The sequence below is a fragment of the Paroedura picta genome, chromosome 3 (genome assembly GCF_049243985.1).
Source record: "Paroedura picta isolate Pp20150507F chromosome 3, Ppicta_v3.0, whole genome shotgun sequence".
Classification (NCBI taxonomy): Eukaryota; Metazoa; Chordata; class Lepidosauria; order Squamata; family Gekkonidae; genus Paroedura; species Paroedura picta.
This window is the reverse complement of record NC_135371.1, coordinates 155,077,842-155,094,751: the sequence shown is the minus strand read 5'-3', so window position 1 is coordinate 155,094,751 and position 16,910 is coordinate 155,077,842. Positions and strand designations below refer to the sequence as shown.

The following is a 16,910-nucleotide window of genomic DNA, read 5'->3' as shown; positions in this document are numbered from 1 at the left end:
CAAAGGTGCCCGGATAAGGAAAGCAAGGGGAAAAAAGGATCTGTGATTGTATTAGTACCTGAGCTAGAAAAGACAATGGATTTGACAGATTAGGGCCAGATCTGGGATACATTTTTATTTTAAGAATTTGAACAAGGACACCATAGGTAAATATACACTTTGCCCATTAAGAGTAAGGTTCTCTCAGTTTAAACTTAAATCAGCTGGATTATATCTTTCTAGGTATCTACTTACCTTTCTCTTCCAGTGGCAGCTACCTTGGACTGCAGCAATTAGGATGCTTTTGTCTACATGACCCTTTATACATTTCTTGACAAGGTTATTCTTGGCACTGGCAACAGGCAATGACTAAATATAATCCTTTGCTTGGGATATAATAGACAAACAGGTAGGAAGAAAAAAATCACTCTCTATAAGCGTTAGTCAATGAAAGAAACAAAAAAATGTCCTCATGCTGACTTACAGTAATACAGGGACAGCAGTTCTGCAGAATAACCTACCTTAATTTAATCTTAAGTGGTGTAACCACCACTAGATAAAAATTAGTCCTAAAAAAGAAATAGTTACACTATCCTGAGGTGGGGTAGGGATAGGAGGCTGCAGAACTCTTGGTTTCTATTTACAAAATATAAAAAAATGAGACACCGTAGAAAAGTTATTTTCTGATTTCTTATTATTCCAGTTGTCCAAGTAAGATGTTTTTTCTAGCCCCTTTCTTGATAGTAATTTTCAGCTACACTGAAAATGTTCCTGTGAAATACAAAGCAAACTAAAATGAAAAATACCTCCAAAAGATCATTTATTAAAACCTGAAGCTGTGCAGTGCCATTCCTGGGGGGGGGGGGCAGCCATGGCGGTCACTGGAGACCACCAAAGGTTAGCCGGTGGCAGAGTGGCAGGGCAGCCCCCAAGGTGGCAGCCGAGGAGGAGGACAAGGAGGAGCCGCGGCCCGGTACCGACTGATCCACGGACTAGTCCCGGTCCCCGGACGGGAGGTTAGGGACCACTGCCTTAGACAAATTAAGGGTGCTCAGAATCACTTAGTGGGTTAGTTTTTAAAAAATATTTCTTAATTGTCCTTTCATACTCAACCAACAGAGTGGTTAATTAGTAAGAATGAATATCCAAGCATACTTAAGGATAGAACCAGGATGCAGTAATTATTTGCAATAAATTAAACTGAAATAAAAGGACGTGATCACATGTACATATACGTATTCACCATGGGCCTTCGCTTCATGACCGCAAAACCAGAATATAAATGAAAAATATGTGATGATTGAGATGACTGAGCCTTCATGCATTTTTGCTTCACATCCAGCTATATAGGAAGGACAAGATCGGATCTGCAACATCAATTAAACTTTATTGTGAACAAAGCTATTTACATAATTATTCAACTGGAACTGAATTTCTTTTCATGATCTGTAGGAACCCGAGTAGCTTCTCTACACACTTTAATAAAGATTCCTTTTTTTATCTTTAGACGTATGTGTTCAGGAGTAAGGATATATATTTTAAACCGAATAAGTTCTCCCAGTAGCTACCATCCTGCCTCATCAAGCTGAACTGCACACCTGCTGCATCCATTCTCTCCCCTTCTTTGACCCTTCCCCGTTTGGAGAAAACTTAATTAACAACAACAACAACAACAACAACAACAACAACAACAACAACAACAAAAAGCCCATAACGTGTGAAAGAAATCCTGTAAATGTCTATTAGCGCCTTCAGCAGTTCAGTTCCTTTTGTGACTTTTATGTGCACATCGTCAGATTAAAATACAAAAAGACACAACTGGTGCCGCGATCCATCAAAGAAGCACATACAAGTATTGCCTTGAAGAAGCAATTTTATTATGAAACCAAGAGCAAAAGGTAGTCCTGGTTTCAAAACACACTACAAAACATCTCAAGCAAGTAACCAAACCACCAACATTTGATGAGTAGAAAACATATATTATAAAAATCAACATACAAAACAAAATCAGAATAAAATTAAGAATATGCATTTTTAGAAGTCGGGTTGTTAAACTGATATCAGATGACCCCAGGATCTAGTGGCAAATTAGCGTATTGCTCTAAGATGTCAAGAAGAAAGCTGAGTATAACACTTTGGAATAGCTGATTAATTAACGCACACAGCTGAAATATTCATAACATAAAAATTAGACACAGATAATCATATTTCTTAACTGTGTTTCGCCTACTCCATATACAGAAGCTGCGTGATGAACATGGAGGAAAATTCAGTCCTTACTAAAAACATATTAGAGCTCATACAGAACCCATTCAGACTGAAATCCAACCAATGACAGTCTAAAAACCAGGAACAACAAGAAAAGACACCTTTTGTATGCAGATTTTAGAAGGTGAAACACATCTGTAATACTAGCTAAACAGTGTTTGGTCTGGCAGTGTAAAGTATCATCAAATTGCAGCTGACTGATGGGGTTTTCAAGTCAAGAGATATTCTGAGGTGGCTTGTCATTGCCTAGCTCAGCAGAGCAACCTTGGACTTCCTTGGTGGTCTCTCATCCAAATACTAACCAGGGCCAACCCTGTTTAACTTTCAAGACCAAATGAGATTTGGATAGTACGTCAAAGCATGCAGTTGGTCTGACCAGGATGAAGTTACATAATTCAACAAGAACAGACTTCTGTTCTTCATGTATAACTTAGGAAATTAGGAAATGAGATGCAACAATATGAGGTGCTTACCACAACTCACTATATTAAATCAACAACGCAAATGTAGCTCTTTCCAAATAGCGTCAGATTTATGGAAAAAATGAGAAAAATATAATTTGAAAATTGAGCTAAGACACATTAAAAAAACTCTGAACATCAACATTCTATATAATTATAATTTATTCCATGGTTATCATCTTTACAGTGTTTCATTCTCACTATACTTCTTTTTTAAAAATAAAATTATTTCAATTTATAAATGAAAGACAAAAACTTCCCCGAGCCTTCTAAAATACCATCATCAGGACCTTTGGTCAGCCCTGATTAGTATTGAGATGGGAGACCACCAAGGAACTCTGGGGTCCTAATGAAAGGCAAAGCAATGGAAAACCACCTCTGTTAGTCTCTTGCCTTGAAAACCCTATGGGGCTGCCATAAGTCAGCTGTGACTTGATGGCATTTTACATACACACAAAGCATCTCTGGGAGTCAGGATATCATTGGTTACTAAATCCATGGCTAAATCCATGAGCTTTCTTCATCCTGGGCTGCTCTAAACTACAGCCATGCATAGTCATTCAATTAATTCCATTCTGTGGGCCAAAACTATCCTTTAATACACAGGCAGCTGCATAAGGTATAAAAAAGCATGGCTTATAGTTTATCTGGTCACTATACAAGACCCTTCCAGGCTGGTTGTATGACAGACCTGAGATATTACTTCATAAGACCCAATGTAAGGGAACTTGTGGCAAAACCCAAGAAATGAAATGCTTTGGTTTTGAACATAAAACATTTTTATTCTCACACTGGGGACAGTCAGCTGTCAGATAATATTTAGGCATTGTTAATGGTGGGAGGGAGAAAGAAGACTAGCATTTAGCCATAGGCAATATGAAAAACGAATTAATGAAGAAATGAATGTGTAAGGATGAGTATAGACTGTGCCTGACTTAAATAATGTTGGCTAACTTCAATTTGACCTAATGATGCATCAGAAATCTTCATATTCAGTATACTTCCACAATCAGTGATTGTTGTTTTTTGAATTTTATGCAGCAGTTTCTACCTGTACAAAAGAGGACAAATAAGTTGGAGATTTTTACACCCCTCTTTACACAGGTGGACACTGAATATGCATGGCAGATAAGAGAATATGACAGAGAATTCAAACGGTTGCATACTCGAAAAGAACGTTTTTATTCTATACTCCAAAACATGTTTCATGTACAAGTCCAAAGGGGAAGGGCACAATTGAACAGCTAATTTTAAAATGCAAAGCCAACATCTGTGTGAGGAAGAAACCTGTAATTCTTATTAGGTACGCAGAACGAGAATGCGTAAAAGACACACCCTAAACACAAGTAAGCACTAAGACGAGGATCAGACGAGGCCAAAACGCTCTGCTCTTTTTCTTTTCTTTGCCTGCAAATAGGAATTAAAAGAAAGATGAAATAACACAAAAGGGAATGGCAAACTGTGAGCGTGTGTTAGAGCATTTGGGAAAGGAGAGTGTCGACAAGAAGTGTCACACTGTTAGTTCAAGAAAGTACTTTTCATATCACATTTCACAAGGGTCACCACATTGGCAACTGGGCCTCCAACCAAAGTAAGAAATTAAATTGCAAAAGCTCGAGATACAGTGGCCTGGTGGTTGCTTCATCTTGCTGGGTTATACAAGAGAGCTATGCTAGGAACAATGACCACTTTAGAGGCCTGGAAAGCCTTCCAGGCAATGGGGAGGTGGGAAATGTAAAAGGCCAAAGGGTTAACACTCTTCTATTCATGGGGAAGGCGAGAGGGACACAGTCAAATGCATTAAATATACTCATGCGTCTCTGAGATATGCCTCTAAGTCAATACACCAGGGGCATATAAATCTTAATTTTTACCAGGATAAATAGCCTGAGGGGTAACAGAAGTCCTAATCAAGAATCTCCAGGGAAAAGGTGCCGTTCAGCATACACAATACCAGAAAAAGACCTTTTTGTTTCAGGCGCAGTCTCCAAGTGACCTAACGGAAAAGCATGGAATCCCTCAGACCAGAGCCCAAACACCCCCTTCACTCAGACTGAACAGGGGGATCATTCTACAGCTACTACTTCATTTTGTACAGCAGAGCTTGCACAACATCTGCCAAAAACAAAAAGCACCAGGCCACATCGGAACCCTATACAAGATGCTAAAGAAAACAAACATCCTGTCTATACTACCCAGGATTCGTTCAAGGAATGGGGTTCAGATACCCAAATATTACTTCTCTTTCAGAGGAAACATCAGCCTGCAATTAGAAAACCACTTGGCTCACGGATTCTGGCTTAAGACCAATCACAATAAGCAGGAGTACACAAAGAACGACCATATTCGAAGTCAAGGATCTAACTAAAATTAGTTTGTGATACATTGTTCAGAACAATGCACCAGAAGACTCATAAAGAGATAACCTGTTTGATCATAAAATCTTACAAAATATGCTGAGAAGCAGTAACAGACTGCTCAAAAAACTATGAAAATTCATAAGAGATTAGAACAATATTGAATAAGAAGGAAAGCAACATTAGATTCTTGTTCTACTGTTCTGTGACCCAAGCACTATTTAGAGTTTGAAAATGAAACTCACAACAGCACAAATGTTAAGAAACGATTCAAACTTGGTAATACAGATTTTACAAATTTAAATTAAAGACAGTGAAAAACTATTACTACTTCTTCCTTGACAATAATTTCAATAAGGAGCTTTTTAGCTGCCTTTGAAGAGGCAGGGAGATAGCAATCCATACGGCCAGAGCAACTTCTACTCACTCTCACTCACCCACCTTAATAGACAGAAAGCTGTATCAGCTGACCCAGATTCAAATTTCAGTTCAGACATGAAGCTAATGTAAGTTTTGGAGAGGTCACAAAGATTTACTCTACTAATGAGGGCAGGACAGAAATTCCGCATGTGAAAAAAATTAAGACAGTGATAAAATATAAATAAATATATAACACTGAGGCAACAGTGACCCAATATATTGCCTTTAAAGAGAAAAGGCAACCATGTTTATTGTCATCCATTGATGGAATACCTGTCTTGCCACTGAGTCCAACTGAAGAACCAAGAAGGTAAACAAAGTCAAGGGGGTAGGGGCAAGAAGTGCATTAAAGAGAGACAGCACCATCTTGTGGAGTGCTTGGCATGCTAACAATTTATTGCAGAAAATATTCTTATCTGCTACTCAGACCAGTATAAAGACAGAAACCATGACCCTTCTCATCGTTACCTCTGTGTCCTCTGTAGTTCCTGCTCCGGCTGAGCTTGTTACGATACCAAATCTCTCCTTTCTCTTTTTGAGCTTCTCGTCATCTTCAGTCTATTAAAAAAGATGGGAAGAAAAAAATTCAGTTCCTTGTGAGATCCATTTAATAGCTGATTTACCTTCTTTCTTTGCTCTCTCCAAGCCTTACATGCCATTCGGTGGAAATCAGTTTTACAAGACTGCATAGGTAGTTGGTTCTCAGAACCAGATGCTAACCTAAATAATAAACTACTATCAACTTCCAGAGAGACTATACATCTGCAGAGTCTGTGATGTAAAGCAAGCCAGATCTCTGTTTTATTTCAGAGTTGCCCAAAGGTTGTGCTTTCTTTCTTATATCCCGGGTATGCAATGCATGTGTACACATACATACATAATTACAAATTCATATACGAATGATTTAATCTGGCTGTTTTTCATGTAGTCTTTTCAACTGACCCTGTTTATATGGACTTTATGCTGCTATTTATTTTATGGCTTGGTTAATTATAGTTGTATCTGGTTTTTCCTCCATCTTCAACTGGTTTTAAATTACTTTAACTGTTTTTATTGCTGCTTTTTAATTAATGTTTAACAGTGATTATTTTTATTGTTCTATCAAGCAGTTATTTTAAGCTGCTTGCATCAAACAGTTCTCTGGAGAGGTGGCTAAAAATAATGTACCCACGTACCCTGCAAATATTTTTTCAAGGAATACTTTTCTCCAGTCACTTTAATCACTTGACTTCTCCTTTCTTTCTCTCCCCTGCTGCTCCTCACTACACTCCAGTTGTTGTGACAAGTCTTGGCCATTAAAAGCAGAAAATGACATCTGGCTCTTTCTACCTGAAGAAATACTATGATGTCTGCAAGCGTGCATTCCTTTCCTCTCTTTTTTTCAAGATTTATAGAACCTGCAGTCCTTTAGAGCAAATAAGAAAGAGTAGACAGATTGCAAACATTTTGATATCAATGGGCTGTATTTTTCTTGGATACAAGAAGCAATGCTACCTCTCTTGGCTTTAAAGAACCACAACAGACCATGAAGATATAGATATCTGTATCTGTAGTGGGGTGGGTATGGGAGAGTGCAGCTTGCCCGACTCAAATGCTATTTGCACCAGATGAATGACAAATTACACAGTTGATTTATAACAGGAAATTTACTATAAATGCTACATGGGTCAAAACTAACACTTTACATTTTGCCTATAAGTCAATAGGATCCTGAGTATTGTTCAATGTCACCAGGAACCTAGCATCACTAAATATCCACCACAATGATGAATACTGCCTTGACTCCATTGTCTTAAAAAGCCATTCTAAACCAATATCTGAAGATGAATGCAACAAACCAATCTTAATAGGGAGAAATACAAGATTGAAATATAGTCATGTTCTTCCATTTATTTTATTTTATTTATTATATCTGCATACCGCCCTCTCCGGAGGCTCATTTGCAGTCAAAACAAAAAACCATAGAATATCTTCCATACATACACATAAGAGCTGAGACAATCGAAATGGTAACTCATGCAAATACCTTGGATTAAATGTTACCACTCTTTTCTGGTGGAGTCCCTCCACTCTCTCTGTAATGCTGTCCATAGGGTTCAGGTGACTCCTATCAAAAATGTTGGAGTGTGTGTGTGTGTGTGTGTGTGTGTGTGGTTGCATCAATTGGGTAGGACTGGCAAAGCTCCCCTCCTATGTGCACTTCCACAGCAGAAAAATGAGTGTTGGATCCAGCATTCTGTGTCTACTGACAGCCAACATCACGTACAAAAAAAGAAACCAAGTACTTGGTGTGACTTACTCGATGCTTAATTCTGCATGAGTTGCCAGTACTCACAAGTATAAGGAGGCAGAGAATTATTACTTTCCTTTGTGTAAATGATTAGAATGTGGGACAGGGTTGGGAGACCAAGTTCAAATTTAACTTTGCCATAAAGCTCACTGAATGAACATTGGTTATTCACTCCTCGGCGTAATCTAGCTCCTTGTGTGGTCAAGAGTAAGAAAAAAATGTAACAGATTTATATTCTAGTCTATAATTATGGTTGTGGAGTTGATTTGTTTTTGTTCATAAGCAGTATTAAGTGAATAAGTATAAATAATAAATCAATGCTTGTAACCTAATTCATATAAGCTAGGGATCCCCCACGTTTCAAAACCTGCAAGAACTTTTAGACTTCTGAGAGTATGGTGAGTGCAGCAACAAAATGTCTGCCACAAAACAGCTGGCAGAACCAAACACAAAATGGCTGCTATGGCTTCATAGCAGAGTAGATCCTTGGGCTGTGGTGGCAGATAGGGATGGGGACAAACTACTACGAACTAAAGTATGTCATGAATTTTGGCCTATTTGGGGTTGGCAAATGGAAGTTAGTGAAGTGAAGAACCGCAATAAACTACTATAAATTTTGGTGCAATTTGTGACAGTTCATGAACAACAGAAAACAGGAGTTTACTCCTGCTTTCTGCTCTCCACAAGAAACAGCTGAGTGTCAGTGAGCTCCTCACCACTCAGCTGTTCAACTTAAATGACTCAGAATCATTAAAAACCCCACAGCTTTTTATGGAGCAGAAAACAAGGACATCTAAATGGTCCTGATTTCTGCCTCCCATAAAAAACTACAAGCAGTAGAAAGTAGGGTTTAAAAAGGTGGGGCATTAGAAAGGCAGGGGTGAACTGCCTCTGGGAAGGCAGTTCACCCCTGCCTTTCTAATGCTCCACCTTTCTGTATAAAGAACCCTTTTCTGGGAAGCGATGTCCCTTCCTAGGGTATCTTCCCCTTCCAACTCGGCTGGCTGTGGCCAGCAGAAAGGAAAGGATAAAGTCCCAGGAGCATTTCACCTCCACCTTTCTGCTGGAAAGCCCTTCACTCACATATTTAAGCCTCTGGTTTTGCTTCCCACGTTTTAAAATTGTGGGGAGCCAAACTGGAGGGCAAATTGGTGGGAGCCATTTAAATTCTCCCAATCTGCTAATCGATGCTTTGAGAGGAAGAAGCAGAACCAGCCTTTGGTTTTGCTCCCTGCCTCTTCGAATTTGCAGGGAGCTGAACTAGAGGGTTTAAATGGCTTGAAGCCATTTAAACTTCTGCTTTCTATTCCCTCCCACTTTCTCTGGGAGCAAAAGCAGTGGTTTAAATTTTAAAATGGCTTGTGAACCTATGCAAAGAAGTTTGGTTTGTGAACCAGGTAAGCTGTTTGCATAGGTTTGTGATTTCAGCCATGAATTATGAACTGAACCATTAAAATGTTGTTCATATCCATTCCTAGAGGCAGCTAGGATTTTGTTTTTACCCTTGACTTTTATTTTTCAAACCTCTCAGATGGAAAAACTTGTGCTATGGGTATACAGCAATTTTTCTTACAGAAAATGTAGATATTTTATTTTAAATTCAATAAATATGCCAAATAGTAGAAATTTAGATGCTAAGTTATCCACGATGCATTTTATGTAGTTTAGGTTTGAAAGGAAAGTAAGTATTGCATATATTTCAATTTCTACACAAATTTCAATTTCCCCCCATCTCTCCTGGAAAAAAAAGGTTTTCCCCTATGGCTTCAAAATTTCTGGAAATTATACCTCTCTACAACCCACTATGCATGGTGGCTGTTACGTCGGAGGCCGACGTGCCATTGCGGCATGGCAGGATGCCCCACCATTTCCCACGTACACACGGGGGCAGGGCTCTCCCGGCGTATGCTGATGCCCTGGCGTAGCGTGCACACACGAGCTGTGAGCCAGGGCCGAGAAGCCCGGGACGCTGCCCACCAGTGGCAGTGGGGGGGGAGTGGGGAGGTACCGGGCCCTCACCGCACGCTGGCGGAAAGCGGAATACCACACTCCCACCACAGTGGGGGTAGGGGGATGCCCCTGCCTGCTCCGTGGAGCTCACAGGTTCGTGCTATATCCCTGCAGGGACACCGTAGGTCAGGGCCCTCTGCTGGCGTCCGCGGTATCCCGGGGACTGCAGAAGTTCTCACATTTGCATAACGCGGGCCTTCCGTAGCCCTGGGTCGGGCCATGCCGTGCTGGCGGCGGGGACATGCATAATCGGGGATTTTCCCTGATGCCCTGCTGCTGCCAGCATGGGCATTTCGTCCCGTGCATAATGGGTCTACTGCTCTAGCTGATTGGTAGAGGGAGTTTTTAAAGATCATTCCTATGTATGCATGCACCCAGATCTGGCCTGTGGTGTGTTCTTTCCTCCACCTTGCACAAGCCTCCAGTTGGGGTTTGAGAGCTCCCAGTACAGTGGACTGAGATGCTGCAGCTGATAGGACAAATGCAGACTCTTGGGCTAATATGATTTCTCTTTGGGGGTGTTACTACCCCTCAGCTCAGCTTTCACAAGAGGGGGCCACCAGAGGCTTATTGATACACAGAATATTAATAGTTGGCATACTCAGGCAGTTCATCCTTGTTCTCCTTATATTTTAATTTTGACACTGTGAACAGAGGAGAGTAGGTACCAAGAGATGCTATGTATATTCTCACTTTAAGCTCAAATGCAGGAAAGATGATCCACCTATATAAGTCAAATCTTCTTATATAGAATGCAAGGATTTATTCTTTACCTTTCTTAAAATCTTTTAAAAATTAACCAATTTGCTATCATTTTAGTGGAAGCATTTTCATTAAGCTGGCCTGCATGGCACTTAACTTACTTTCCTAAATTCCACTGAGAGAACACATAGAATTTGGACTCCAGATCTTTTTTGATGCACTAGATTCCCCATAAGCGGGAGGCTTTTAAAAACATGCTTTAACCATTCTGCTGGCCTTGCCCTACAGTAATAATCCAGGGTATCATGGCCCTTTAAGAGCTTCCACCACATCCATTTACCACGGGAGCTCTCTAGTACTATTTTCAGCCTACTAAGATTGTTCAATTACTTTGCTCTACTCCTGCAATTCTCCTCATCTGCTCATGCAACACATTTCATTTCCCTTCTGTCCTATCTGATATATTTGATTATTTAGTAGTGCTGGCCATGAGAGGCACTAAGATAATTATAGCCTTTCACAATCATCTTATTGAGGATGCAAGAGTTGATGGAATGACAGAAATAAGCAATAAAACAAGCTCTTTAACTATATTGCTGTTTTTTTTATGAAATTCTGAATGAATGCACAGCTTCCCACACCCATCAAGTGCTCTGTGAGTTTGAACTTTGCCATCAGCTGGTCGTATTAAAAACAGAATGGTGAGAATGAAAACCTTGGAGAACAGCCCCCCTAAGACTATATAAAGTCCACTTTTTTCTCCATAGTACATCTTTGCAAATAATTTCTAATTAGGACTGCTCAGGTTTGATTAATCGACATTAATCAGTCAAGCAGTGACAAGCGCTCTGCCTTTTAAAAACACATGCAAAACAAAATATCAATCGACTCACACAGCAAGCCTGATGACATCACTGGTGCAGCAGGCCACTTTTGTCACAGAAGTTGTGCTTGACACCTCCTCAGCGAGTGGCAGGACTGCCTTCATTATGTCAATCCCTTACATAAATGACACCATAGCAACCAGGCTCAGCTTTATTAATTATGACATCTTCATCTGTTGTGGCAACAGGAGTGATTGAAATGTTCTAATTAAAAATGTGGCTGTTTCTCAGGGGCTTCTGACAACAGCAGCAGTTGTTATCGTAACAGCATGCAGACGCTCTTTCTGTGCATTTGTAACGTTTTGTAATAGTTAGTTCCTAAGTCTATGGGCTTGCCATTTCTTTGGCCACAGCATACTTCAGATTTTCTACTCCAATACTTCTTCTAAGGCTTCTTCTTCTTCTGAGGGCCATTACGAAGCTGATAAAGCTGTAATCATTACATGACTCTTAGATAGATAGATTTGGAGAACTCGTGGTATATAGCAGACTGGCTGCCAGATGTAACTTTGAAAAGGATGACAGAATAGTGTGCAGTGTTCTTGAGCTTCGGCTGTATAGACCTCTGAACTCAACTTAGGTGATCTTGGAGCACTTCTGCCAGTCTTGGAACCGAAGCTAACACTGAGGCATCCAAACAGGCAATATTTGGTATGGCTGCCTTAATGGAAATGGTCTATCCTAACCACTCTTAACAAACAGCACCAAGAGAAGTTCTTCATTTGGAGATCCGGTTTATCACGCTGAATACCCAAAGGCTCTGAAGATGCAGGGTATTATAAATTATTATATTTACTTCATTTACAGCTTGCCCTTCTCACGGAGATTCCAGATGGATCACAAGATGTATTAAACAATTACGTTAGATTGCATAAGATACCCCAAAAAACAATTGCCAGGAGGACTGGTTTATAGAACTGGAAAACAATGCAAAGACAGAGCAGTTTAAGGCATGACAGATAATGCAGAAAGCGGATTACAAAGGTAGAAGTCAATGGAGTAAAAGCAAGGTGATATGTAAACACCACAATATACTACATTCCTATTCCCTTGAGCTATTCCATTGCACTACAGTTCTAATATCTTTATAAACTGACCTCCTCAATAAACTATCCTCCCTTCTGTTTTGCGCTTTCTCTAAATTTAAAGAAGTATATGCATGTGTATATATTGAGGAAGGGGGTTTCCTGACCTCAGGCAGGCTGTGCCACAGTGCGGGAGCCACTACAGAGCGTGAATATGAATCTTATCTATTTGCAGGGTGGCACCTTCAAAAAGCCTTGTTCAGATAAATACAATTGTCATGGCAGAGCATAGCAGCAGAGGTGCTCTTACAGATTATGTGGCTATGAGGTCATTAAAAGTGCTGTGATAACCAGAATCTTGAACTGCACCTGGTAACGTTTATAGTGTTATTTTAGTAATGAAATATCACATGCCTTTATGAAAGAATGGCACCTTATTGAGGTAATGCCATGACTGAGGCCAGACACCTTTTACAAGGATAACTGGAATACCATCCTTCCTTCTTCTTTAAAGAAAAGCTGTTGTGATGTTTACATTCCTAAAATGTATTATGAATTGAGCAAAGAACTAGTAACAGTCATGGTATCTTCTCTCAACTACCAGATACATGGGGCTGTGTGTGTGTGTGTGTGTGTGTGTGTGTGCGCGCAAAATGCTGTCAAATTGCAGCCAACTTATGGCAGTTCAGCAAAGGGCTTTCAAGGCAAAAGAGAAGCAGAGGTTGTCTGCGATTGCTTTCCTCTGTAGACTTCTTCCTCCCAAGTACTAACCAGGGTTGACCCTGCTTATCTTCTGAGGTCTGGTGAGATCTGGCTATACCAGGGGTAGTCAAACTGCGGTCCATGGACTACAATTCCCATGAGCCTCTGCCAGCGTTCGCTGGCAGTTTGACTACCCCTGGGCTTTGACTACCCCTGGTCACCTTCCCGCTTTAACTATCACATGCAGGGGAGAAAATATTAAAGACAGAAAAAGGCACTTTGAAATAGTTGAACACTGCTTCAACAAACTTTTATGACTTGACATTTTCCCCTGTAATGAAAAAGGTAAAAATGCCTGAGTAAAAGTAAATGACAAAACATTAGAAAACAGGATAATACTGGGGGGATGGTGGGAAAGAAGCAGCAGGAGCCAGGACTTCATGCTATTTCTGAGTGTTGATTTAAACACTGATGTTTGGCAGTGTGCCCAGGGTAAAAGGACTGGGAAAATGATATATGCAGTGGCTTCCTTGTGATGTATCCATGGTCATTTTAATTTTGCAAATTGCATACTTTTTTCCTGACACCAATTAATCTGCATGTGAAGGAACCCTCCAGTTTTCCTGTATTAATATAAATGCATATACAGCTTCTAAAATATATGGCTCCATTGTTACTACTACACAATAAAAAGTACCGTGCTTTTGGGGACCATGGCAAGAAATATTTTAGAAATGATAAGAAAGAAGAAAACTAATTTTTTTCATCTAGGTATTCAAAAACATACCAAAGCCTGAAGCTTTCTGCTTAGCACCTTCCAGTTCACGGAGAAACTGGAAGAATTGCAAAGCACAGCAAAACTGTGACATGTTATTTATAAGTACTCCAATGCAGCGGGCTTGATTAACAATGAAATACCATATTATTTACATTGTTGATGACAACCAGGTCAGTACCTTTATGGCACAAAGGCAAGGGGAGGGGGGGGAGTGAATCAGTCAAACAGTGACTCTAAATGGATAAACTAATGTTGTAGGGCATGTAAAATACTGCACTGTGCTGAAGTTTATATTTATTTTTCCAGTAACCTTGTATAATCACCCCACCCCCACTCACTGCCCTGAAGGGAAAGTGTGTAACAATCCCACTAAATCAACACTGTTCTAATGATCTCACTCACTTGACCCCCTACCACACCAGTGTCAGATGCAAACACGCTTACAATAAACTTCACTCCATCTTTAGCTCCTCACTGACAGGTTTTGATTCATGGGGTGCTGAAACCCATCTGAGGAAAATTACCTCTATCAAAACACAGCTATCTCAACATCTATCACGCTCTGCTACAGCCCTGGGGCATGCTCAAATATGCACATGGGCATTTATGTATGTGGAGGGGTGGGTGGGGGTGGGAGCTGACCTTTCCTGCACAGTGACAGATAAATTTCTTGAAGCATGTGATTTCCAGATTTCCCTTTCTACACCCGTGAAATAAATGGAGCAAGCATTTACCGAAAGATCCCAGCTGACAGCATTTCCAATTTAAAATATTATTCTTTTCTCAAGGAAGATTTTAAGTTTGCAATTCCATACAGAGATCAGAATTGTCCACCCGTACTTTTATTTATGACAAATTAATTGCTGTCAGAAAAATAAACCCAGTATAGTATCTGAATGGTGGGTAAATAAATGTTTTAGTGTAGAATTAATGGAGCAGATAAGGAAACAAAAATCAATTCTGAACATCACTTGGAAGAAATTGTAACTGACTAAGAAGTAATGCATGGGAAAAGAAACCACAAGTGAATGCACAACTAGAAGAAGGAGAAAAAGAAAAACAAGAAGAAGAGTTGCTGCTTTTCTCTACCCGAAGGAGGCTCAAAGCGGCTTACAGTCGCCTTCCCTTTCCTCTCCCCACAACAGACACCCTGTGAGGTGGGTGAGGCTGAGAGAGCCCTGACATTCCTGCTCTGTCAGAGCAGTTTTCTCAGTGCCGTGGCAAGCCCAAGGTCACCCAGCTGGCTGCATGTGGGCTCCACTACCCCAAGCTCCAAGAACAAAGTGTAGCAATGTAGGGTTCTCTCCCCTACATTGTTTAACATCTTCATGAGCCCTCTGGCACAGCTGGCATGGAGTTATGGACTGGGTTGCCATCAGTATGCTGATGACACCCAGCTCTGTCTCCTTATGGATGGCCGCCCGGATTCCCCCCTGGAACCATATGCCAGATGTTTGGAAGCAGTGTCTGAATGGTTCGAGCAGTGTCGCCTGAAACTCAACCCCTCCAAGACAGAGGACCTGTGGCTGGGAAGTAGGGGGCAGGATCAGGAAGTGTGCTTACCCACCTTGGCAGGAGTGCAACTTACCATTGCGCCCCAAGCCAGGAATTTGGGGGTGACCATTGATGCCTCCCTGACTACGGAGGCACAGGTCAAAAAAAAAAATGCCCAGGCATTTTTACATCTTCACCAGGCCTGTCTACTAGTGCCCTACCTGTCCCCCGAACACTTGGCCACAGTGATCCATGCGACAGTCACCTCCAGAATAGATTACTGTAACTCGCTCCACGCAGGCATACCCTTGTCCTTAATCCGGAAACTTCAGCTAGTGCAGCTGCTAGGGTCCTCACTGGGACACCTTGGAGGGCCCACGTCCAGCCTGTGCTGAGGCAGCTGCACTGGTTGCCCACTGCTGCCCGGATTCAGTTCAAGGTGTTGGTTTTAACCTTCAAGGCTATACGTGGTTTGGGCCCCACATACCTGCAGGACCGCCTACTGCCCTGTTCCCTGCAGGGCCTTACGCTCTGCGGGGGAAAACCTATTGGTTGTTCCCGGCCCCAGGGAAGCGCGCCTGGCCTCGACCAGGGCCAGGGCCTTTTTGGTCCTGGCCCCTACCTGGTGGAATGAGCTCCCGGGTGAGCTGTGGGCCCTGCGGGATTTGACATCTTTCCGCAAGGCCTGCAAAACGGAGCTCTTCTGCTGGGTTTATGGTTGAGGCTGGGACCAGCAAAGGAGATCGGCTGCCCCGGAGAAAGAAGGTTGTGGGCCTGTGGACATCACGCCACCCCATGCTCTCAACGCCTCTAGTTGGGATGGGGAAGTAGGTTGGGAGGATATCCGCCATGTTATGGGTTTTTAAGTCTTTTAATGGGGGGTGTTTTAATGGGGTTTTAAGACTGTTACCCGCCACGAGCCCATTGGGGAGTGGCAGGATACAAATTGAAGAAATAAATAAATAAATGACTACATTTCATTGGCAATTAGTGCTGTTTACACAATGTTTGCAAATGCACCTTTGTACTGCTTATGCTTTGGGACATTCAGTGTATTTTCGGATTCACAGTTTGGGGCATTCAGGCAACTGGGGCAGGGTTAGTTTGCTTTGGCTGCCAGCATCTCCCTTCTTTTACATAGACAGGGCTCCTTAATGCTGGAGGGCCAAGCCTTCTTCCACTGGGAGCAAGATCTAGTAGGCATCATGGGGAATCCTCCGATGGAAACACTGGGACTCCACCCTGGCCTCAACCATATCTCTGCCAGAAGAGCTCCGTTTTGCAGGCCCTGCAGAAAGTTGACAACTCTGGCAGGGCCCTCAGCACTTCTGGGAGCTCATTCCACCAGGTTGGGGCCAGGACTGAGAAGGCCCTGGCCCGGGTCAAGGCCAGGCAGACGTCCCGTGGGCCCAGGATCACCAGTAAATTCACACCAGCATAGCAAAGAGCCTTGCGGGGAGCATAAGTGACCCGAAATTCTAAAATGAAATCATAAATACACCATTAATTCCCCATCTCGAAGAAAATGCTTGCAGCTCAA

At 41.6% G+C, this 16,910-nt stretch overlaps 1 protein-coding gene across 2 annotated transcripts in view; it reads right to left on the bottom strand.

Annotated features, from left to right (window-relative positions):
* Window positions 1-1,834: 1,834 nt before the first annotated feature.
* The window catches only part of SARNP (SAP domain containing ribonucleoprotein), a 71,111-nt gene continuing 56,035 nt past the window's right edge, over window positions 1,835-16,910 (bottom strand). For both annotated transcript variants that reach the window (XM_077328798.1, XM_077328799.1), the window contains 2 exons: window positions 5,954-6,043; window positions 1,835-4,115 (listed from right to left, as the gene is read on the bottom strand). In XM_077328798.1, coding sequence (XP_077184913.1) covers window positions 4,074-4,115; window positions 5,954-6,043 — 132 coding nt within the window. In that variant the 3' untranslated portion in view covers window positions 1,835-4,073. The remainder of the gene's footprint in view (window positions 4,116-5,953; window positions 6,044-16,910) is intronic.